Source organism: Stegostoma tigrinum, chromosome 29 (assembly GCF_030684315.1).
Source record: "Stegostoma tigrinum isolate sSteTig4 chromosome 29, sSteTig4.hap1, whole genome shotgun sequence".
Lineage (NCBI taxonomy): Eukaryota > Metazoa > Chordata > Chondrichthyes > Orectolobiformes > Stegostomatidae > Stegostoma > Stegostoma tigrinum.
Genome location: NC_081382.1, coordinates 22,328,875 through 22,353,032, shown reverse-complemented (window position 1 = coordinate 22,353,032; position 24,158 = coordinate 22,328,875). Strand labels below are relative to the sequence as shown.

The following is a 24,158-nucleotide window of genomic DNA, read 5'->3' as shown; positions in this document are numbered from 1 at the left end:
TTCTGCTGGCTAAGGCTATCAACCCAAAGCCCAACTACAAAATAAGAAACATTACTAATGAGATAACATTTCTGGACAAGCTGGGAAGTTAAGTTAAACTTTTATAAAACATCATCTTGCCTCCAGCCAGGGTATTGTGTCCACTTCTGAAAAGGCAGACTTCAGGGAAAAGGGTTTGTTGGGATTTATCAGAATTGTTTCAGAAAGGAGGGAATACTGTTACATTAAATATATTGTAGATGCTGCAATTTTTTTAACGAAGACTAAGAGGAGATTTGAGAGATGGTGCTTAAAACATAACTAGTTTAGATACAGTAATTAAAGAGAAACTGTTTCCAATTTTCAAAAGGTCAATACCCAGAGGGCACAGATTTAAGGTGGTTGACAAAAAAAACACAGGCCATGAGGAAAAGTTTCAGTTTAAAAATGGAACAAAGTGGTTAGAAATAAAAACAGAAAATGCTGGAACTAGGTCAGACAACATCTGTGGAATAAGACAACATGGACATTTTAGTTACATGACTGTGCATCAGATGCTGCTTGGCTCACTGAGCATTTCTAGTGTTTTCAGGTTTAATTTCAGATTTCCAACATTTGCAGTATTTTACTTTTGTACAATGGTTAGGATTTGAAATGCATTGCCTGATGGCAGATTCAGATTTAATAGAAGCCTTCAAAAAGGGAATTCTACAACATTAGAGAAAAAAAAAGGCAGGTATCAGGGGATTGGATTATTCTTCAACAGAATCAGCATGGATTGGTAACCAAACAGAATAGTACAGCAGAGCAGGCAGCTATGATAATAACAAGATAACATTCAAGAGACTTGTAAAAACTTTCAGAATAGTGCCTTTTTGATAAAATTTTCCAAGATGATCTTTGTGGGCTTAATGTTCATTGCTAAACAGACCGTGTCTGTTTCACCACATCTATTCTAATATACTTTTAATATAACTGCTACAGTAAGTCATTTATTTACAAATAGATTTGCTGGAATAATAGTAGATGTTTGCAGCTGTGAAATAAATTAAGTGTTACTGCTATTTGGAAATGTTGTCATGATGTAGAAAACACAAAGGAAAACAATTATAATGATGAACAATTTATTGTTATTTTCAAGCAAACCACTAAGAATTATCCATCCAAAGCAGATTTGCACCATGCTGTACCTTAATTCTACTGTTTCAATTGGAATTGCATGGAAAATAGGAACCTGAGTTAGACATATGGTTGTTAGAACCAATTTAATAAAATCCTGACCAATCTGTACTTTAACTCGGTTTACCCATCTTGACTCCATACCAAACAAAAATCTAACAGTCACAGTATTTACATTTTTTGACCCCTACATTCAACAGCTTTCTGGAAGTGACTATTCCAATTTACATTCTTAAGCAAAAGCACAATTGTTTCTCAATATCACCACTGAATGCCTGGCATTAATTGAAAGTTATACCTCTGTATGGGTTCCCCTGACAGAGAAAAATAGTTTATTTCTACATATCCTATCAACTCCATGCTAAGCCTTTGACACCACAAGCAAAATCTCTGCAAGATATGTTTATAGCAATCTCAGTTACAGGTAGTTGTAGATCCTCAGAATGAAAACTGTCTATAATTTTAACTAGATAATTAATGTAAATTCAACAAATCTTAGAGTGGCAGCTGTGGGACATTATAATGCAGACAGAGGTACACACTTAAGAAGACACTCAAAATTCCCTCCCTAAGGGGCATTGTGGATCAACCTACAGTACACAGATTGCAGCAGTTCACTATCGCCTTCTGAAGGGCAACTGGGTACAGACAATAAACGTTGGCCAGCTAGTAATGCCCACCTTGCACAACAGAATAAAAGAAATTGTTGTTACACTAAGTAAATGGATAAGTGCCTCTTTACCATTTAGTTTTATGACCTGTTGCTTGCTGTGAACACTCAGGAAGATGAGTTTAATGTGTTCCCTGCTCAAATTAATCAGATGAAGTATCATATGGGCACAAAGCACTCAATGGTCAGAGGGAAACAAAATGTATTGACATATTTCTACATGTAATTATGTTCTGTTCTCCAGTTCTGAACTTCTATTGTTGATGATGGACATGTGATTATCACCTACACCAGGTATGTGGTGGTATATAGGGGCAAAAATCAGGGTTAAGAAAGGTAGGCAATGGGCAGAAAAGATGTAAAAATACAATCAACGTTAGCTCTAACCAAGCAGTCATTGTTTGTAGGTGTTTTTTGTATCACCTGAACATACAGTTCCAACTTAACTCTTGTTTGAAGCACAGAACTCTAACATACCAAGGCACCTTCCAAACATTCCGATCACAATTTCTGATTCAAAGGTACAACACAGAATACACACAGAAACACAGAATTCTGAATCAGACATCAAATGCTACTCAATGACAATTGTAGTCAGACTTTACAAAGTATCACCAAGATATACCAGAACATTGCAGAAGCCAAATCTCCTTCATCTCACACATTCTGTAATATTTTGTTTAGATTGACTTGTTTAAAGAATTTGCAAGTGAATGTGGTGTAACATTTCACAAATCAAACATTTTACCTGCACGCCAATTCTTTCTTTTAAAAAAAACCCAAATAAATCTGAATCCGAAATAGAACATCTCTTGGTTAAAAGTGCTTGTAGCATTTAACTGGGTGAATACATGACCTGTATGTGTTGTGTTTCTTTGCTGTTGTTTGGAAAGCACATGCAACACATGAATCAATCAGGTTAACAATCTCACGACAATTACCATTCTCCGCTGCTTGCTTGAGGTTTTCCAGCATAGTATCATAGTGGATCCTACACAGTACTTTTTCTTCCACCAGCCCAAACTCCTCCCCTGTGGAGAGCTGCCTCTTGCAGGAGAAACAAGCAAAGCATGCCAGGTGGTAGGCATTACCCCGTGCTCTCCGTACCCAGTCACTGGCATAGATCTGCCTACCACAGCGGGCGCACTTCGTGCCAAACCGGCTGAAAAAGAGGAAACAATACATCAGAAAATGCAATTAAGTCTCAGATGAGTAGCTGAAGTCATGTACCATAAAACGTCAGGAAATGAAGCTTTAATGGTGGGTGGTCTGAAATATTGTGAGTTTTTGTGCATGACATCTAATGAAAATGTAATTAAAGAAATCTGGTCCCGCATGCCCCCAACATTAATTCATACCATTAGAAACAGCTGAAGGCATACCTGCTTCGGTGAATTTGGTAATCATCATTTGATTCTTAAACTAGGGGCCTGATCGGGGTTTCAGAAAAAGACAATACTCTTTGCTGGATTATGGATTGTCCCAGGGGTGTGCTCTCCCCGCCCCCCTCCCAGGAAAGATTAAGTTACAGTTTGTAAATGTTGCTCTCCTAGAGATTCTGAATGGTATCTTCGTTCCCTCTTTTCTATTTACGCAACATAATCATGCGCGTCGAAACTTATTGATTTAAAGTGGAGACTCAAACCTCTAGTTTAATAATATGACACATTTTAAATGCAGCACATTTTTAAAAATAGTTCCATATGTTTAACTGCCCTATTTCTTTTTGATCACGAATCTCACCAAGGGACGCCTTCTCCCAAAGGTTGACGGCTCTGCTTATTGCATTACAACTTTGTAATTTATTTTTGTCCTGTTTGTAATTAACAGTCCTTTGTTTACTGCAACTCCATAATCCAAGTTTTGAGATTCAGAGACAAGGCTATAGTTTGGGAGGACGAGCCAAGAGAAGCAAAGGCCAGACTGTGCAATAAGGTGTTTATAACACACAACCTGCAGACGCTATTTAACATGGATTTGTGTTTATTTGTGTGAGAAATGCCATGACGGTATTAATCATCTCTTACAGGCGAGTATCAGCTCTGTCGTTACAATTCAACTCTTAACTCTTGCAGTGCCGAAACTTAGGACGTACAGTTATCTGCATCAACAAATTCGACATAAACCGTTTGAGTTATTGTGCAATTAATTTATAACAATTTTAGGAACTGAATCTTCAACACTATATTCCAATATTCAGGTTCTCTCTTTCCTTTGTTCCTTTCCACGTTCGCCAGTTGTATTCTGATGATCATTAGTGGCACACGTGGATTTAATTGAAAAGTATATCAAACAAAATTATTACATTCTAACGCATGGTGGAATTTCAAAAGGCAGTGTTTGTAACTCTTAGTGTTTGTATTACTGCATTTCAATTTGAAAGTCAGCTTGTATTATTTCGCAATACGTCAAGAGATGACCCCATTACTAAATATGTACGTTTCTGAGCGGCTTGCTGCTTCATTATTTAATTTTTACAAGACTCGCAGAGAAACCAGAATCAGGACTGAAAGATGTAAGATCAGAGATGAAAGCTCTCAGATGGGAGATGCGGACCAAGGAAGGCAAAAATGGACCAGCCTGAAGCTGCCAAACTGAGATTTCAGTGACCATTTTTACCACTTATTTCTGAAAGCCACTTTCAAATTTAATTTGGTGGCCCACATGTACATAAATTTGCAGGGTAAAGTTTAAGACACATGCATGTTTTATCATGTAGTACAGTAATATTTAACTGTAATCTATAATTTCCAAGACAGTTTCTATTTTGTACTTATGTATAAACCAACTAATTAATATTTTGAAAATACGTAATTAATTCGTATAAAGACACAGCATTTAATGGCTACCAAGTAAGATACCCTCTGTCATTTTTATTTTGCCCTCTGTAGTGATTTTCTCCTAAATTAAAAAAAATTCTTCCCATTTCTGTGGTCTGTTGGAGAAATTATTCCATTTTTACTTTCTTTTTACTAATAAATGTAAATAACGTTGATGACCTGTTGAACTTGAAGATTTTAAAATTGAAAGAGAAACTTTAGGCTTTACTTCTGGAATGCCTTTTATAAAAAGTTGTCAACATATCACCTACACCAAAGCAAAAAAAAGTTGCAGTTTCAATTTTTCCAAATCAATTTAAACAATAAACAAAACCTATTTGCGAGTTTATATGATTATGTAAAATTAACAAACATGAAACATTTAAACAAAATAGTCTGGCTCACTGAACAGAAAATGAACTGACAGAGGTAGAAGAACAGTAAAATGTTATGACCCGTCCTAGAATCCAACAAACAAATTTTTAAGTCCTGCTACCAGTAGCTGCACTCAGTTGAACAAACAAAACCCAATTGGACAGTGACCCTTCAGCCTCTCCAGGCTTGTAATTTGTGTGCAATTGTCCTTTAAACATTGGTAATTGCCTTGATTTTGTGATATCTGTTTTCAGTAGAAGCAGAGCTTTTTCAGTTTAGCTGCTGTCTCCACATGCCTGCTGTGGACCAAGACAACAACATCCTTACACATTCATCGTGTACTTTAACAAATTGCTAGCGTTTATGTACTATCTTAGAACTATGTAGTGCAGTTGAAGTTTGGCTAAAGGCAGAGACTTAAATGGAATATCTCTGTCAAACTGTACTGAAGAAAAACAGAAATACATTAAACAGAAACATAATTACCATCTTACAATAACATCTCTTCCCCTTGACCCAGATACTGGCATAGCACCTTTTAAAATGGATGTATATAGAACTTTGTCAAGTATGTAAAAATGCTTTGTGAATACAATACAATATGCAAATGCTAAATTCAGTTACTTAATTCTGTCTTCAAATCCCAGCCTAATTTCCAAACTTTTCTTGCCAAACCAAATCCTCCCGTAACCATTCACCTCCCGTCCTCGCCACCTTCCTCAGCCTGTTCTCCTGCTAGTGCCTGTGCAAGCTGCGGTTAGTCCATTGGATTTTACTATTCATGAGCATGTTAGCCAGAATCAACAGATTGTTTGACCACAACCAGCTTCACAGTTCGACTAATCCTTTTCCAGTTAGATATGCATACACTCAGTCATATTCCAGCTCCTATTTCTTACCAACTTACATAAATGACCCAAAATGCTATTATGGTCAGTGAATGCTTTAAAGGACAGTAAATGTCCTTGTGTGAGTGAAGTACAAGTATTTTTGAAGAACTGCTTTCTGTTATAACCACTGGAAATGTATTACCAATGGTAGTCTTTTGATAGGAAGAACTTTGGTAGAATGGCAAGTTTTTAAACCAAAGAATATTCCAAGACTATAATGTTCAACATTTACAGCTCCATAAAGATAACATATGTTTGCTTCGTGCTTTGTTCTCAGTTGGTCCAGTTTCATTTAGCCTTATGTTCATGCAGAATATTATTGCAGGAAGCAATATGCGATGGGAAACATAATAGTTTCTCACAAACTAAAAAAAGGAAATCAGTCTTTAAAGGGTAATAGAAGCCAGAACTTGTTATTGTTGCAATTTTTCCTATCAATCAAAATAAATAGGAATTCAAGTTATTTTCAAAAATCAACATTTGTAACAATGGAGAGTATTTTTAGAAATTTGCCATAATACTTATAGTGACCATAGCCTTAGTTTACAATCTGAGACTTTATTTCTTTAAAGGTAAGGACACATTTATTTAACTGCCAAAAGTACAGATTTATAGTCAGAAAAGTGATAAACCAGGTTTCCTTTTACATTGCCAAAGCACATCTGCAAGTATTGTATTAAAACAGTAAATCCCAGATAATGAATGTAACCTCTATTAAGCATTCATTCCATAAGAAAGTTTAATTACATTTATCCACTGGATTATTAAGTATCCTTTATAATTATAAAAAATATTTAATGAAGTACTCACTTACATATTTGTAACTAGGAGATGTGCAGATGCTGAGTAGAAACTAAAGTCCAGCTCAGGTACCAAGAATGTAAAGCTTTGACTTAATTGTAGGGCTTTCACCTCTAAATCTAAACGTTGAGATTTACACCAAAGATTTTAGCGTGAAAGACTAGAGGATTGATTCAATACAGCACCAAGAGATTACTACATTTTCAGGAGTCCCCTCCTTTCTATAACACACTGACTTGAGGTCCTGTCTGCATTTTCAGAGTTTAAGAAGTCTCATAGCACTGGCTTCAAAAAGAGGAAGGGAGAGATATTTATCCCTAAATCAACATCGCAAGAAGACAAATTATGTGGTCATTCTCACATTGCTGGTACTCAGGCCTGAGTACAAATTGGTTGCCATAGTTCCCACCTTACAAGACTGACTATAGTTCAAAGACAGTTCGTCAAGACTTAAATTCATACTTCTAAAAATGTACATTTTTTTTCTTTTTCTTCTAATTGTCTGCTGAATTTGTAACCAGCATACGTTACACCAGATTCACGCAGATTCTGTTGATTCTTACATCAGATACTGTCAACTCAGAATATCTTTTATTTGCTTTAATTACATTACATGAACTTTTCATCTAGAGTACGTTAATTTCTGCTGCAATCATGCTGAGATTAGTTTACCTATAGTTGCCAACATTTCCTTGCAACTTCATAAAAATTCACAAAGGCACCACCAGTATTTGAAAGTGTCTAACTGATAGGATGGATCTTGCAAAGGAAACTTTTCACGACAAGGCCAGGGTTGCTCTGAGACATGCAACTTTTATGCAGCAACCCTGGCCCAAGAGACATGGCAAATAAGCATGATAAAAATATATCCATATCAACAATATTTTTCTGTATCTGTTGCAAGCCACTCCTTATTTGTGTCTCTTGAAATGATTTTAAAATGCTTTAAAATATGAATTCACAGCAGCTGAATTCTTGCCCTCAGGATTTCTACTCCAAGCTGTCTTAAACAAAGCATCCTACACCATTAAATACATCAAAAAGTATATTTGGGAGACATTGATTTTTAATGCGCTCTTTTATTTGACAATTCCATTGCACACACTTTAACTATGAAACAACTCCCAATTTCACAATGTACAAGTCTAAATTTAATTGTGAAAGAATTGAGTTGAAATGAGTTCATTTTTTTCCTTCAATGAGCAGCTGTCAGTCAATATGAAGAAAATTTCAAATAAAGAAAGATGTTTAAAGTGCGATGCTCAAACTTCAATCCAATATATTAAGGCTATTTCTGAACCTTCAGTCAGATGAATGTTAACTATGTTCCACACTATTAAATTTTGAGATGAGAAGCAGTTCTGTCAGTGTAATTAATAAAACCTTTAATTGCAGATGGATGCACTAAGGACCATCTTAAAGTATTAACAACAAAATATAGAAAATTAAAATACTGCTAATTTGACTAATTAGTACATCCAAATATATTTTAAAGGTATTAATTTCAAAATATAATTTGGCTTAAACTGTCTTTACTGAGCACCATTGCATCCTCATTTAAAATGTACCTTGAGAAATACTGTTAGCTGTCACAGATATTGATTAGCCTCCATCTCAGTGGAGATTGAACAAACACATTGATTTTGGGAAAAAAAGGCTATTGCAAAAGCATTAGATTATTACAGATTTTCAATCACTATTCCTGTTTTCCTCCAGTATAGCTTTGAAACCTGAAATGCTTTCAAGATTTGTTTCATGTATTCCTTTCAATGAATTTCTTGCATGTAAAAAATGCTTTGACTCAAATTTTGTATGTCTGAATTTAAAGACTTTGTTTCAGGAGTAACTAATATTCTGATGAAATTGTCTCAATATGTTGTGTTTTTCTGCTGGATTATGATGCTATCATTTTAGAGTCTTGCCAATTTAACCACATATAAATTTGTGCCCCAATTTGGTTGCTGCAGTAAATATTTTCCATTTTTTAAACATTCTGTCTAAATATGGTAAGATATAAAATTTAATTTTAAAATGATCACATTGTAATTCAAACTATACTAGAACTTAGGCTACAGATCACTTTAACACTTTGAAGAACCTTTGTGCCTTATGATCTGCTGGCAGTCACAGGGAGATCAATCCAGTGTTCTGTTTGAACAGATGTATGTTGCTTCATTTAAGTTTCCAATTTGATTTTAATGGACTTTTTAAAATGTCAAGAAAATTGATATGGGTTGTCAGAGTTCCATTGTGACATCAGTATTAGAGGCAAATTATTTGTTCCCATAAATCTGGTGTTATGTGAATGTTAAAAAAAAACTTGGCTGCAGTTTTCAGACTATAATTGGTAAAATATTGCCTTGTGGGCATTTGGCTGCCGTCAGTGCAATACATTCATCAGTCATTTGTTAAGTTTAAACTTGGTCGGTAAAAAGAACAATGTCTGAAGCCAAACAGGTACCAACTTTGGCTTCACTACCAACTATGCAACAATATTGAAGCCAATTGCTTGGCTTCAGTTTATTTTCTTGAGTGTGATCTGTCCTTTCACTGCATTTATTGGACCCAAGATGTTGACTGGTCTCAATTTACATCCGGGTAACTTTTCAGGCATAAGTTTTTAAAGTTGTTATTACAGTAAAAGCATAAGCTTAACTGCACATATGTTACTTCCCCTTGCATAAAGGGCACAAACTGGATTTTATAGCTTCCATTGATTGGAAAGTCCAGATGAAGACCCAATGGCCATCTTTCAGGAAATAACCAATTTTTTAAAAAACATGTATATAAGGAGGTAGTGTACATGGAATTCCCAAATATAATTGTATGAACTGAAGGTCACTAGGAAAGAGCACAGAAAATAAATATTTGAAACGTAAAAGGTACTGAAATAAATATAAATTACACAATAAGATATGACACCTGAGGCAGTTTCATCATATTGAAGAATACATTTGCTCAACCAAGGGTATTTTGAATAGCACAAAGGGATAGACTGACAGAATTACTTCAATTCATAATTGCAAATTATTAATACATGGAACTGTAAGATATTCTATGTTATATTTACTTTCTCATGGAATTTCTTTAACATGATATTCCAAGTGCAGTAAATTCCTGAACTGTATTTCTGAATGGTGTTCAGAAAAAGAACACATTATGATCATTCAATCTTCTATGATCAAGGTTTGTCCTTCAATCACTATACAGTAGAATAATACTTCCGAGGTGCATTAATTTAATTTTTAGCATGAGGCAAGGAACTCCATAAACTTGCTCTGCAAGAACAATGCAAAGCAGTATATTCCTCATAATGTGATGCATTTGCCTCTATACAATAAGAATCTGAATTGTTATGGCATAGCAAAACCACAGTGAAGATTGGACTTGTCAGTCTAAACTTTCGTATATATGTGAATATCATCCATAACACAGAGGTATTTTCCCACTAAGACCTCGAGCACTCAGTATTATGAAGTTTTATTGTGAAAAATTGTTATGAATCATTAATTTTATTGTGCAATTTTTTTGCAATGAGAATGAATGCCTCCTTTCCACTCTTACTTTCATTTTTGTTTAAGATACCTCATCCATATAAATTTTTGATTGTCCTCATGCAATTCTATTGCAAAGTGCCATTGGAGGATAAGATGATACTTTTGGTTGGCTTTGGGGTGATCCCTACATTGAAAGGAATTTGTGTTCAAAGCAATTGTTAGCTAAGGCTTTGGGGTGTGTTACTTAAAGAAATACTTCAAAAATCTTCTTTAAAAATTCATACTGTTCATTTGTCCTTCAATCTAAATATGATTTATTTATTTATAAACATTAAAGTTTAAGGAATGCATAATTACTAATATGTGAACATCATAACAGTTGCTTTAAAGTATATCAGTGTGTTTGACACAATGTAAGACTGCCTATGCATGAACAAAGTGTATGTTTAGCCATTTGAATATGTTAATAAACCACACAATGATAACATAGCAACAAAGAACTTTCAGGACAAAGAACTAACCAACTAATGCAATTTTTCGAGCCTTAAGCTAAGCATGTCTGCCGACTATAATATATATTCTTGTATCTGGACAAAATTAAAACTTTGAGAGAATTATTCTAAGTTGAGGCTGTGAAATTTAGGTGATTATACATAAATTACTTGTGGAACCTGTGAGAATTGAAAATTAGCTTTGGACACCTAGGCTGGGAAGTATGACAGTTAAAGTGAAAAAACAAGCTTAAACAGAACAATAATGAGATTTACAATATTTGAGATTGATTATATAAAAAGTTAACTCTAAATAAACTAAAGAAATAAAATGAAATCATTTGTTTACCAGTTGTAGCACCCGAGTCTACAATAAATAAAACATTGTTGAGGTAACTATCATCTGAAATCATTCTGTCTTCTCTACATTTTAAACTTGTACCAGTTGACAATGCTGTCCATGCAATGCCCCATACAGTTCATATACCAAGCGTCTGCAGCACAATCCAGACATTTGAATCTCTTCACTTCCAAACTTTTCATGGCAAACCAATATCCACAGAGTACTAACACAGCAGTTCAGCATTGCTCTGCCAACTAATTATTAGCATCACTTCCTGGATTTAATTTCCAGAGTCATCCATAACCAATATCCCACTACCACAATGAACAATTTTTTAAAGAAACGTCGAAACAAACATGAGGAATAAAAGCATAAGAAGCCAAATCACTCTTTTCCAATGATCCAACCCTTTAAAAACAATGCCTCACACTTCTTTTTAATTAATGCCTCTATGTTCATATTTGAAACAATTCAATCTTCTTTCTAGAGCACTATTAATGTTGAGCCCATTAATGCTTTACTGGACCATAAAGAATCAGGCTTCAAACAACTAACTTGGGTTAGGATTCATCTTACTTTGAATTGGAGTCTAATGTACATAGTGCCTGAAAAGACAGGACTCTAGTCACAATAATATTAAAAATGACTGTGATGTGCTTGATTACTGGGGAAATTTCAAGAGATGAACAAGATGTTCTTGATGGTCAATTTCTCCCTCAAGGTTATAGTTTGAGTCAATTTCAAACAAACGCACTGTCTCAGGTTGTACAGTGTCATTAGACCGAGCCCTCTGAACTCTGGGAGCTGTGTTCACGTCCAACCTAAACAGATGGGATGAATGTCACATCTGTTTGATGGCTGCAAGGGTCCTGAGTGAAATGCATCTGGGTAATTTCAAGTTAGCCCAACCGCGCACATTCAGCTGATCGAAAAATGACTATAAATGGGGAATGCTCTTTAGAATTTGCAATCCACGTAGTAGCGAGCAAACTTTACATCTAAATATATACAAAATTGTATTCGCAAAACAAGCGGATGCTAATAGCATTCAACTAAAATGTACATAGCATAGATGTCAACATATACCCTGTGAGCAGTCACTTTAGCGCTGTTAATGTTCATTATTGTATAAATTCCGCTGTGATTGTCACAATCCCTGAAAGACACAAGCCAGAAGATAAAGCAGCTACCTAATACTTCATTCCGATGGAATGCGAACTGTCACAATGCATTTTTCATTTTATTTTAGATTAAGTTAGAAATTTCACTAACCTCCACCCCTGCCCCCTCCCCAACCCGCCGATGGATCGTTTGCTGTTCTTTGAGTACAGTTTCATATTGCTGCTCTCATTCGCTTCCAGGATGATGACACGAGTTGGTTGTGAGTTGGCTATCATAACCGGCAATGTTCCTGAGCTCCCTCCGTGTCTTCTCTGGTCTGTACACCTCAAACCTGATGCCTTTACTTCTAAGCCACGGGGTAACTTGCAATTTTTCAGACCATGCCCATATGACAGAATGTCGCTTACTTAGCTGGGAAATTATCTGTTCAGTCTTTATGATAAATTTGCTGCAGCTCAGAATAGTCCTGTCGGATTTTGTGGTTCCTTTTGTTGTAGATTTGCCATTCAAGACTTTCAACCGAGAGGTTGAATATTTGACCACATTACACATCACACTGTGTGCTCCTTCTCAGCTGTGAGCTTCCTAGATAGAGGTCGAACCCGGCTAAGTTTTTTACTGTATACATTTCCCAGCCTGCACTCAAATGCAATATTCTGGTTTCCTTGATATTTGAGCCCTAATAAATCAGCTGAAGGATCATGAGCAAGAGTTTTACACTGTTTTCTGTTTCAATACATGCTAAATATCGCACGAAATTTCTGGCTTTGTTCACTTGCTGTTTTCAGCTGAAAGGGAGTTTGAGAGTTTACTCCTACAAAAGGAGAGGGCATGTCAGCAGAAATCTCGCCGCCATCTCACCGTTCCTATTAAAGACGACCGACATTGCCGCTCACTTTGTCAAGGGAAACCCAACCAATGGATTCCCAATGCATTTTCTGCTTGTCCTATGAAGTGAGTAGAATTATACAAGCTAGAGCTTACATTTCTCACTAAAAACTTCTATTTCTCTCAACGAGGACCTATATCTCTCTATGGAACACTATACCTGTGGGGGGGGGGAGGCGGGGGAAGCCATATTTCTCACTGAAGGTCTATATGTTTCAGAGAGGACCTCTCTCTCAGTGAAGGGCTATATCTTTTATCAGTGGGGGACAATATCTCTCTCAGTCAGAGCCCGTATCTCTCTCTGTGGGAGTCTATATCTCTCAGCGAGGATTTCTATGCATCAGTGAGGACATTTTTCTCTCTCAGTGAGGGTCTATATATCTCACTGTGGGGGGCAATATTTCTCTCAGTCAGGGTCTGCATCTCTCAGGGAGGGCTTATATCCCTCGCTCTCAGGAGAAGGGACGATGCGGACCGAGTGGTGTGATGACATCACGTGGCATTCTACTTACCATTTTAATTGGATACTTTAATTTATTGGTACCAGCCTGGTTGCTAAGGGAACGTTATGGACTCGTGGAGCTTGGCGACTGGAGATTTAGTGTTGAAACATGTAACACTTTCCCCGCAAGGAGGGGAAATATTAATAATGCTCACATTGTTTTCACTAATAGGAGTGAGTTTTATTACTGAGAAAAGTTGAATGAGAACGTGCCCACCACACCCAGTTTCTAGCAAACGAGCAACACCCTCGTACTTTGAGGGATTTTATTTGATAACGGTTTTTACAATATAATGTGAATTTGCTTATGTCACTGCCAACAAACTAAGCACCTGAAACACACAAGAACAGAAATTGCTAGAGAAACTCAGCAGGTCTGGCAGGATCTGTGGAGAGAGAAACCGTTCACGGGAGGTTAACTGTTCAAGAGTCGCTGGAGTCGAAACATTAACTGTTTTCTCGCCGCAGAAGCTGCTGGACCTGCTGAGTTTCTCCGGCAATTTCTGTTTCTGTTTGATCCGCTTCTCCAGCATGCGCAGTTCTTTGTTTTACTAAACTAGGACATCTGACTGCCTAGCTCCAAGGCCAAGTCTGTATTCCTAAAGAAGGTTAGATTTTGTTTAAACTGCTAGGAATGGGATAGTAACTTGAATAAATCTTAGGAGCTTAGCTAACAGACACGACCACCTCGGATTTTGCGACACTCTAGGAAGCACGGGATTGTGTTTCCTCCGAACTGTTCGACATTTAAACCCTAATCTCTAAACAGCAGTGAGTGCGGGCGTGCTACACGAATGGAATGTGGGGAGTACGTGTCCAGGTGAGTCTCGCCGTGCTCTGCAAAGCACGTTACAACTGCACTGCCGCCTTATTGCAGATTGTTGGTGCACAAAACAGAACAGCATACATGCTGGACATTCTGCAGCCCCTTACAAAGTCCTTCGCACAAGAATCTCCAAACGTAAAAATCCCATTCTGTCCGTATATTCACACAAACGCGCCGCAGATATGTAAATAGTCCGGGCGTTAAGATGAGCGCTAAGGTAAATAGAGCAGGCTTTGCAGGGAAACCTCCCTCTCGTTTACTGATATGTTATAAAGCTAAAAGGTTTTTTTTAAAAATTGCCTTCATATAACTACTTTCACTACTTTAAAGCGTCCCAAAGTGTTTTACCGCACATGAAACACTGTTTAGCCACTGTTGCAATTTAGCTGTAACACAAATTGTTTTTCCCCTTAATTTACGTTCATGTAAATTGTCTTTGACTCGAAGTTATTCCAATCTTGAACAGTTGTTCCGATCACTGCCGCTTATGTTTCTAACTCCCTTTGCTGGTTAGTTTAATTACACTGAATGAAGCAGCTTTACAAAAGGGTAGCGTCGTGTTAGAGAGAACCCACCCACCTCGTGGATGAGGTAGAGCTGCACTCAAGCCACGATACAATGTGCAGGTCATCACGGGCTTCAAATCGCTAATCTCAATTATATATCTTCAGAACCTCCGTTGTGCCCTGTACAAATCCTCAATAAGGTCAACCGTTTTAGGGCACAGAAACCAAAGGGTTTGAAATCATGATGTGGCGTGAGTGATTGCAGCAGTGGCATGAATCGGCTGGAAGAGGCACTGCGTTGTATTCCATCCTTTCTAATAAATCTTTTAAATATTCGCTGTTTTGTTTGCTTTGGTTTTTGGGTAATAAGCACTCCAACAGCCTGACCACCGCTCACCCTCTTCCCCCCCGTCAGTTTCATGGAAAACGCGAAAACAGTGCAAATTAACTCACTGCTTCAAATGGAAAATATTCATGTTTCTTCGTAACAAAGGTTACCCAGACATGCTTATTTACGCGCCCAGATGCTAAATGCTGTGCTCAAGCACATAATTACCACTACCCTGGGCAATTTATAACACTGCTTTCAATTATTCTCTGCTCAGGTCTCTTGGAAACACCGATTGGATGGCGGGCATGTCAAATGTCAACACCTATTTTGGCGGCATTCTTTTTTTTGCAAAAAGTACCTCTACAAGGAGCGGGAAGGTCCATAAGGTACAACTTTATTGTCTACCCTGTCCCCCATGTGGCAAAAGTCAATTTACTTCAATAAGAATCCCGAAAACCAAGTTGTTCTAGTGTGTTGTTTTATTTGTATACATTTTAAATATATATATATGACGTAACAACAAATTTTGATAACACGAACCCTATATTATCTGATTGACGGCCAGGATCTTTTTTTTTTGCTTGAAAGTTTCCCATTTTATTCAGCTTTGCTAAACCACAGGTGTTTGAAAGGTTCGGTTATTGGCGAATACTTTGGTTTAAAGCTACAGAAAAAAAAACACTAGTCTCAACCCTTTAGAAGTTCTAACCAAAATCTAACGTCCTAAGGCATGAAATTCTATATCAGCACCTTAAACGTTACTGATTCAGGGCAACCCTCTTGTGAATTTGAACATTTTCAATTTTAACAGACAATTAAAAGAATGCGTTAGATCCAACTTGTCTGGGGAAAAAAAAATTCCATGAAGTAAATGAAGTTTGATTACTATGCAGAGACACCCGCACATAATCGGAAGGGTTCGATATTGAGGCGTATGCACTACTCTCATTCGCCTGGAAAACAACTTTGAATATGAGAGCTCTAAATAAACCAAACTTTATTTGAAATTTTAAGGGAATTGATTTAACAGGGTGTCACAGCACGTGTCACACGCCATGATATATTTGCAAAATATATTCACTCCAAGCAAAAACATTGTTCAATTACTACAGTTCGAAGTCAGGATAAAAGATCCGCAACAAGTTTAAAAAGGTGTCAAATGGCTAAAATATGAAAGGATCATTTTACTCGTGGTCTGGTCAGCTTGTCAATGTTAGACTTGCACAACATTTGTACCACTGTGATTTGCACCATAGTATAGTTATTGAGCTGGTGAAATATTTATACCTTTTTGCTGACAGACATAAATAATTGCACCAAACTCAGATGCAGATCTCAACAAGACATTCATAGTTATATGTAACCCTGGTACTCACTGGTGGAACGTTTGATGTGAACATTTCGGAAACGCCTCCCATGGGAACATTAATAGTGCGAGCAAAAATATTATGGTTATACCTCTCATTTAGTGGATTTACATCAACTAGCAGCAGCGTGAGGAGAAATGTATTGTCTATCAGAATTTCTGCACACGATTCAAACTCCTGAAATTGATCTTAGCTTTACTGTAACAATCCTGTACATTAACCATAGACCAGCACGACAGTGCGGAGCACATCGCATTATTTTCGATGGATATCACACAGGATTTGAGTTTAAGATCGGATCCTGAGACACTATCAACACTTGAACGGGAAAAAAGTGGTCTGGAAGTGTTGCGCAGAGCCCTGAAGCTAAATCCTTGCAATGTGAAATGAATTCTTCACCAAGGGTCTGTGCGAGATTTAATGGTTCTGGGATTGTATTTCACTCGCTTCTTTAAGATACAACACACACCATAAACATTCTCTGTGGAATCATGAAGTGCAAACCAACAACGGCAATCGGGATTCAATCCAAATGATCGCACACGGTGGTTGAGACTTGAAATTACAAAGGGAACTTAAATTGACATGTTGATTAATAAAAAGGGGCAGCGTAATTTCTCAGTTCTGAGAGAGAAAGAAGTGTAAAATTCTGACCTTGCAAAATGCTTCAGCGTGGCACACAATACTAAAGCCGGCCTCGCTGGACGCACACAAAGGCATTTCTGTTCCTCTCTAATGATTACATTACCTACATTGCACATCGTGGAAGACGTGGTGATTATTTTCATGTAATTGCCTAAATGAATCGCGCAGGTTTATGAAAGAAGGCGGAATCTAAAATACCGCCATGATCTAACCGTTTAGACACATGCCAAGAAGTTAGTTCAGAATGAGTTAAAAAAGAATAATCGCAATTGACGAGTCCTGTTTAGCAGGATGGATGAATCATTCGGTGTTTTTAGGCCAATTTCCCGAACTTCAACGGGGGCACTGGTTTTAGATGAGCCTTGAGTGAATTTTTAATCCATGATCAGAGTTGTGAAACTTTTTCTGATCTTTCAAATCCTCACCACTCTATAAGCGAGAAACTAATCACCTGTTCGGATACCTGATCCAAGGGGTCTGCTTTAGTGACTTGCTGAGAGGACCAGTGTAAAAGCTCTCAGACACCGACACATACAGACACCCACCCACATACAGAGAGCAACTGCTGCTGGTACCAATTGCTTTATTAATGTATAACTTGCAATAATGAAAAATTGTTTTAATAAAGATCCAGTAATTCAATAAGATGTCATTTTTAAGAATGCCTCGAGGTTTAGTTATGAAACATTATCAGAATTATTTCATATTGAGCTCTGGAAAGTACACTGCCCATTGCTTTACTTTCACAAATGCAGTTTACCAAACGGAAAGGGAAATAAGGCTCACAATTCCCCAGGGGAAATGTAGGTCCTTACCTGAAATAATCCACTTTGCAGAAGATTTCTTTGTTTTTAATGTAACAGCTGGTATGTCTGCGTAGGGAGGTCCTGCAGACTGAACAAGCCAAACAACGAACATGCCAGATCAAATTATTCACCTGCAATGTCATGTACAAAACCCATCAACTGTCAGAGTCAGATTAAACACTTAAACACATCAAATGAGCCGTAAGTGTTAGATTGAGGCCAACATCATGACCATCCCATTTAGAATTTACTTAATAATACTTGTGTCTTTCGTCAGATCTATTTTAGAACCAGCGACAATATTCCTGTAAGAGTATGCAAAAATGAACATGTGAAACAGTGTTCTGTTTGCACTGAAACTTCCCAAAGTATTAACATTATATTTTGACATATTTACATATCTTGCGTATAACTGAATTGCTAGCTTTTGATTCGCTATCAAATAGTCACATAAATTGAAAGCGCAAGGCGCGTTATTACTTTTAGCCATTAAGTATCACACAAAAACTTCGACAAGTCACCAATAGGGAATAATGAAAATCGCGAGATTGTCATATTCTTTCCTCAGATTGTCATGAGTTCTGAAATACTGAAACATTAGGATTGAGTTTATTTGAACAGTTAATGTTGCTCGTTGAGCCATTTATTATGATACACGATAGCATTAATTAAGAGGGAACTGCTTTTATTTACGGCACACAGGTTAAGTATATGCCGGAGAAAATTGTGAGGTTGGGCGCTGAGAGTTGAAATAGATTCAGCAAAGACATAAAAAAAAGTCTCTGTAAAGAGCTTCTTGCAAAGCAGATGTGAACATTCACATAATACAGTCTGTCCATTCTGCTTGGAACTCCACAGAGTTTTTCTCTCATAATTTGTCATTAAATTATTATTTTGTTTCCACCCGCCGCCCCGCCCCCATTCTTCGTCTGCTTTCCAGCATCAAAAGGTCGAAAATAGTGCATTCAACAGAACTTTGAATTTGATGTGCTTTAAGTTTAGCAGGAACTTCAGTTCTCAGCCTTGCCAACAATACAGGATTGATCAATGGATGGTGACTGCATACAGCCATTAATTAAATACACGCATCTAGAGAAAAAAACAGCTCATAAATCATAAGGTCAAGGTTTAGAAATCGGAATGCTTCCCTTTGAAATGAATTGGTGTCGCACTCCCCTAATAGTTAGGCTGAAATCACAGTTTGGCAACATCATAATAAGCCCGGAATGACTGGTGCTCAGCAACGGATATAACTGCAATGTGTCGTTTATATCTCGTAGGCACCTCCCTTTGGGTAGAGATCTTTTCCAGTATTAAACATTGTAATCTATTTTATTAAAATGGTTGTTCAGTTCAGTCAATATTACTGTCTAGAATGATTAGCATTGCTGCTTTGTACAGTTTGAAAACCCATCAGTTAAGACTGCATACTTGTAAATTCTGTCATTTACGCAGCACCATCTCCTCATTCCCATTCACCGCGGCCCAACTTCGGTTTATTTTCCATCTACCCCGTTTTCCCTAACACATCCAACATTAATATAAAGGGGATTTGGGAAATTTCCAACAGAGTTCGAATTTGGAGGTTGTTGATTGATGCGTTCAAAGACTATGAGACGGCCTTTTTCTATATTGAATAGATTACACACGATGCTTTGAGATATCCTTTCGACTCTATATTTCAGAGTCTGAGAATGTTGTTCCCAACCCACATCATCTGTACCTAGACACTGGAATGGGCTAATGCACCCCTATCCCTCAGGTTCAGAGGATTTGACGCCTTGTTGGACTGCAGATTCAAAATACAGAAATGTTATCTTTCTTGCCAAAGTTGCTACATAAAACATATCGATATTAACTCGGAAAAGATGCAGAGTAGCCTCAATCAGAAACCAATTTTTGATTAGACGTGTTAACGAGTAGAGTTCAACATTCCAGGATATTTGTGGTCATGACCTTCCTTGGTTTTGTTTTAATTCAATTGAATTAAATTGAATCGAATCTGTTTATTCGCTGAGCGCGCGTTATTCAAATGGCATGAATATGATGACTGGGTATCGAGATGTTACGCTGGCGCAGTCCTCTTTGTATCAATATATTCACCTTTAACAGATATTTATCGAGGATTTCCAACCCACAACTGGCACAGATGTTTTTGTCGGCAGAGGTGATGGAGTAAGACGATGAAGGCGGAGATGAAATCGAGGGAGTAGATGGAGGACTAGGGGAAGATCGAATCTCATCCTTCTCCACGTTAGTTCCCAATGTGTCAGCATCAGAGTGAGACTGTCGAAAAGGACAGGAGGGGAGAAGAATCAATTTTATCCAACTGCACACTGGTTTAAAGTAACAGTTCTTTCACTTTTTTGTGCTTAAAAACCCATTTTAATGTTTAAAACCTTTTAAACACAATTAGTTTCTGTTGTCATTGACAATTTGCATCCAGCATCAGTTTTAGCATTATGTTGAAAATGAGATTGTATTGTATTTTCTTGTTAATTATTTAAAACTAATTCCTAACATTAAGAACTGAAGTCCAGGTGATCTGCCCGGTCTCATTTCAATAAATCATTATCCAATACACGTATTTCACGTATTTCAGACTCAACCAGCTGCACATCTCTCTAAACAGGACTTGATTTTATTTGTATACATGCCAGTTTTAGGGACTAGTCCAGCCATAACATTGACGATCACATTCAAAACGCGGCAATCAAACATTGTTGATGATCGATTTTTTTTGCGGGTTTTTGTTAACGCTCAGAAACCATTCGCAAATGGCGGCAATTGTTTGAAGTAAAGATGTTTCGAAGAAGGATGGAATTGTTTTAGCAGTAAGTGCCATCGGATAGTGTGCGGCACTAGGGCCACAGTTCACCTGTCCACTAACCAACATGACTTTATCGCTACTCCGACTAATTAAAAAAAATGTATTGCAATCTGGCCCACATTTGATACATTTAACTTCATGCAGTAAGGTCCCCGACAATACGGAGGTTTTATTCTGAACATTTTTAAAAAATAAATTATATTATGCATCAAAAGTAACATTACATCTGTTTCTTTTGCATTGGGCAGTTCGAAGGGAAACGCATTCTTTGACACGGGCTGTTACAGGGGATCTAAATATTATGAGTTTGGCCAACAAAGTGCACTTCATCGTGACAGCTGGATGGACGTATACAAGTTGAGCATGCTTTGATCCCTGTCATTTTAAAAATACAACTATGCGACGGTTTCACTATTAAACAGCAAAATAGCCGGCGCTCTAATGGTTAATCATGACCGTCCACATATTCATTCCTTTATCCTATAAGACCGAGCACACACTAACGAGACTAAATTCGAATTGATTTTTGTTTACTTTACAGAAGGGACATCTATATTCTGCAAAGTTTCAGTCGATCCTTAAAATGTCAATTTCACACGGAAAGTAACTGTCAGCTTTAAGTGCTAAATGATATCGATGAAGTAAGAATATTCTTAACATTAAACATATTTTCTCTCTCCTAGAGGCGAAATAAGCCTGCATTGAATAAACGAGAACATATTTTAAAAAGTCACGCAGTTAACATTGTCCGTTCTTTGCCATGACTTTTTTTTTGTTTGCAAACTTTGATTGTTTGACCGAGGCGGCCCGGGATGTAACAGCATTGATTGTTTAATCTCTGACATTGACAAAAACAATGTATAGTGGGACCCTGTGACTTTCAAACGAACAACCGGGATTTATACGAAAAGCACCAAACCTACAGGCACACCGTCAGCCTTGAGCGAATGAAACAAGTTCTGACAAATTATGTTCATCTTAAATGCTCTCATACTTACCATGATCTGAGAAATTTTGTTTTCCACACAGCGCGAGGTGCCTTGTTTATGCTGGCTGTCCTTTGACATTACCTTTAAGAGAAATTTCAACCAGACATATGAATGCAATGCTTGCTGCAAGCAGTGGTATAAAGGTCTTTAAAGAAGAACTGGACGTTTATATATGCGCTTAAAATAATAAATAATATTTTTCTAGTGGGCATTTAAATCTATGCAACAATACGGCATTTAATGAAGCAATTTTAATTTTGATTCGATCTTTTCTCCACTTAACCCTGGGCTCTTGAAGTAATCGCTCACTTTCTGTGCAATCCAAGGCAGAGAAATAAACTACCTGCAATTAGAAACTGGATGAAATCCGGAAGATAAGTGCCAACCAGGGTGTCAATTACAGCTGTCAATCAATAAGGCATCCGGGCACCGCAGAATTGGAAATTTGATTTCCTAAATGGCAGTAATTAAAAATCTAATATTTTTGAACGAACGACTGGGGGATGAGTGTGAAGTGGTCAGCCTGAAAGCTTTCTTTCTATTCAGAAGACCTCTTTCTTTCCTTTTAATTTCAGATCGAGATTTACAATTGCAAATGCCCTTTTTAACCAGCTAATACTGTGAGGGAAGGTAGTAATTTTTGGATCTATAGTGCTGGATTAAATGGGAAAAAGGCACGTTTTCGATTCTTAGTTGCATTTTAAGGAGACGACACAACTTGCACGAGGTCGAGCAGTGCAGTTAAATTTAAGAGCCTTTTTTGGCACACTTTGGCTTGACATTACATCATGCATTTAACAATCCGCTTTGTTTCCCATGCCCTGGTAAACAATACATACACTTATTTGAATATATTCCTCAAAATTAAATGGTAATGCTCACCATCGCAGCTGAAGCAGCTGATTTGAAATGTATGCAAACAGAACAACACACTGCAATATCCTGTTCTGCCTTTAGCTTCCCGGTTGAAAACTCTCCCTGATGTTGCTGCGGCCCATTTACTGTTGCACCTAGCCACCTACATTCTAAAAGCCTGTTTTTTTTGGTTGAAATGCCGAACAATTTTCAGACCGGTCTTGTGTTTTAGACGTCCATTCCTCAAATTCGCCCTGAATATATGGAATCCAATCCTGCTCTTAAGAAATCCCACAATAAGTTCACAAGACACACAGGGCCGACTCAGTCCGAATTTAAATGATTTCTAAGCCCGTCTTGTCCAGATTTTGCAGCCGGTTTTTTTTTCTATGTATAAAATGTAAAGGAGGCGCTCACCGCCTGATCAGAAAGTTGACTTATTTTGTTTTAAACAATTCCCCCTCAACCAATTAACTTGCATACGTAGTAGTTCTAGCTCTCTCTTTCTCGCTCCCCGGTACAAGTGTGTTACCTTTTCAGCTGGAATTCCTTCAGATAGAACCTTGTTCCCCTCTGACAGAGGAGCCAGAGTTTCACTTTTCCAGTACATGGGGATCGTCGATTCTTCAAAGTGTTGGTTCCGCAACACCCAGGAAACTGTTCGAGAAGTTTGAATGGTCGATGGAAAAAAGATTCCCTCTTTGCTTTCTCTCCCTCCTGTTCTCCTGCCCCTCTGCTAGGTCAAAGTATAAAATCCAGTGGTGCACAGCTGCGGTTTCAGCCCCTGTGTTTGGGGAGTAGAGCGCGGTGAGACAGCATCAGCATTGATTACAGGCGTACCAGAAAATCCTGTTTGCAAAGAGGGATGAGGGGGCATTCAGTCTGATTACGTTGCGAATGTGGACATCAACGCAGCGCCTGCGATTTCTTAGCCGTGGAGGGAGAGAGAGAGAGAGAGAGTGAGAGGACACACACACACACACACACACAAACACCAATTTGGTTGGAAGTTTCAGATCCTCGATTTTATAGTTCTGAGCACAGACTGCCGGCTTTTTCAGGAACTAAATTTTTACTGGAGTTCAATTTTTTTTGGAAAAAAAATCTTCCTTTCCACTTTTCCGTTTGGTGATGTGGTTGCTGGAAGCCAGGAAGTGAAGTGACTCGATCATGTAGGACACGTCTGGTCTGTCAGCTTCTGGAGAAAGTCCATGTGGAAGTGCAAGGGGTTTAGGGATCTGTTTAATCTTACTGTGTAATCAGGATTGACCGGGGGGAGTGAGAGAGGAAGTTTAACTCCTCTTGTTCCCTCTAACCGATGTGACTTTAAACTCAAGCAAGAAGCGCTCATATGGTTGATCTGCCTGTTAGTGAGCTTTTAGCTATGTTTCCAGACACTTTTTTCACGTTGGCTAGGTAGTTAAATTCCTACCACAGTTTATTTTTA

General features: G+C 37.6%; 1 protein-coding gene across 1 annotated transcript in view; it reads right to left on the bottom strand.

The window, feature by feature from the left end:
• The window catches only part of lhx6a (LIM homeobox 6a), a 48,374-nt gene extending 24,498 nt beyond the window's left edge, over positions 1–23,876 (bottom strand). The window contains exons 1-5 of the mRNA XM_048559016.2: positions 23,244–23,876; positions 21,866–21,937; positions 20,141–20,323; positions 18,047–18,168; positions 2,770–2,990 (exon numbers count right to left, since the gene is read on the bottom strand). Coding sequence (XP_048414973.1) covers positions 2,770–2,990; positions 18,047–18,168; positions 20,141–20,323; positions 21,866–21,937; positions 23,244–23,321 — 676 coding nt within the window. The 5' untranslated portion in view covers positions 23,322–23,876. The remainder of the gene's footprint in view (positions 1–2,769; positions 2,991–18,046; positions 18,169–20,140; positions 20,324–21,865; positions 21,938–23,243) is intronic.
• Between the last annotated feature and the right edge of the window lie 282 nt (positions 23,877–24,158).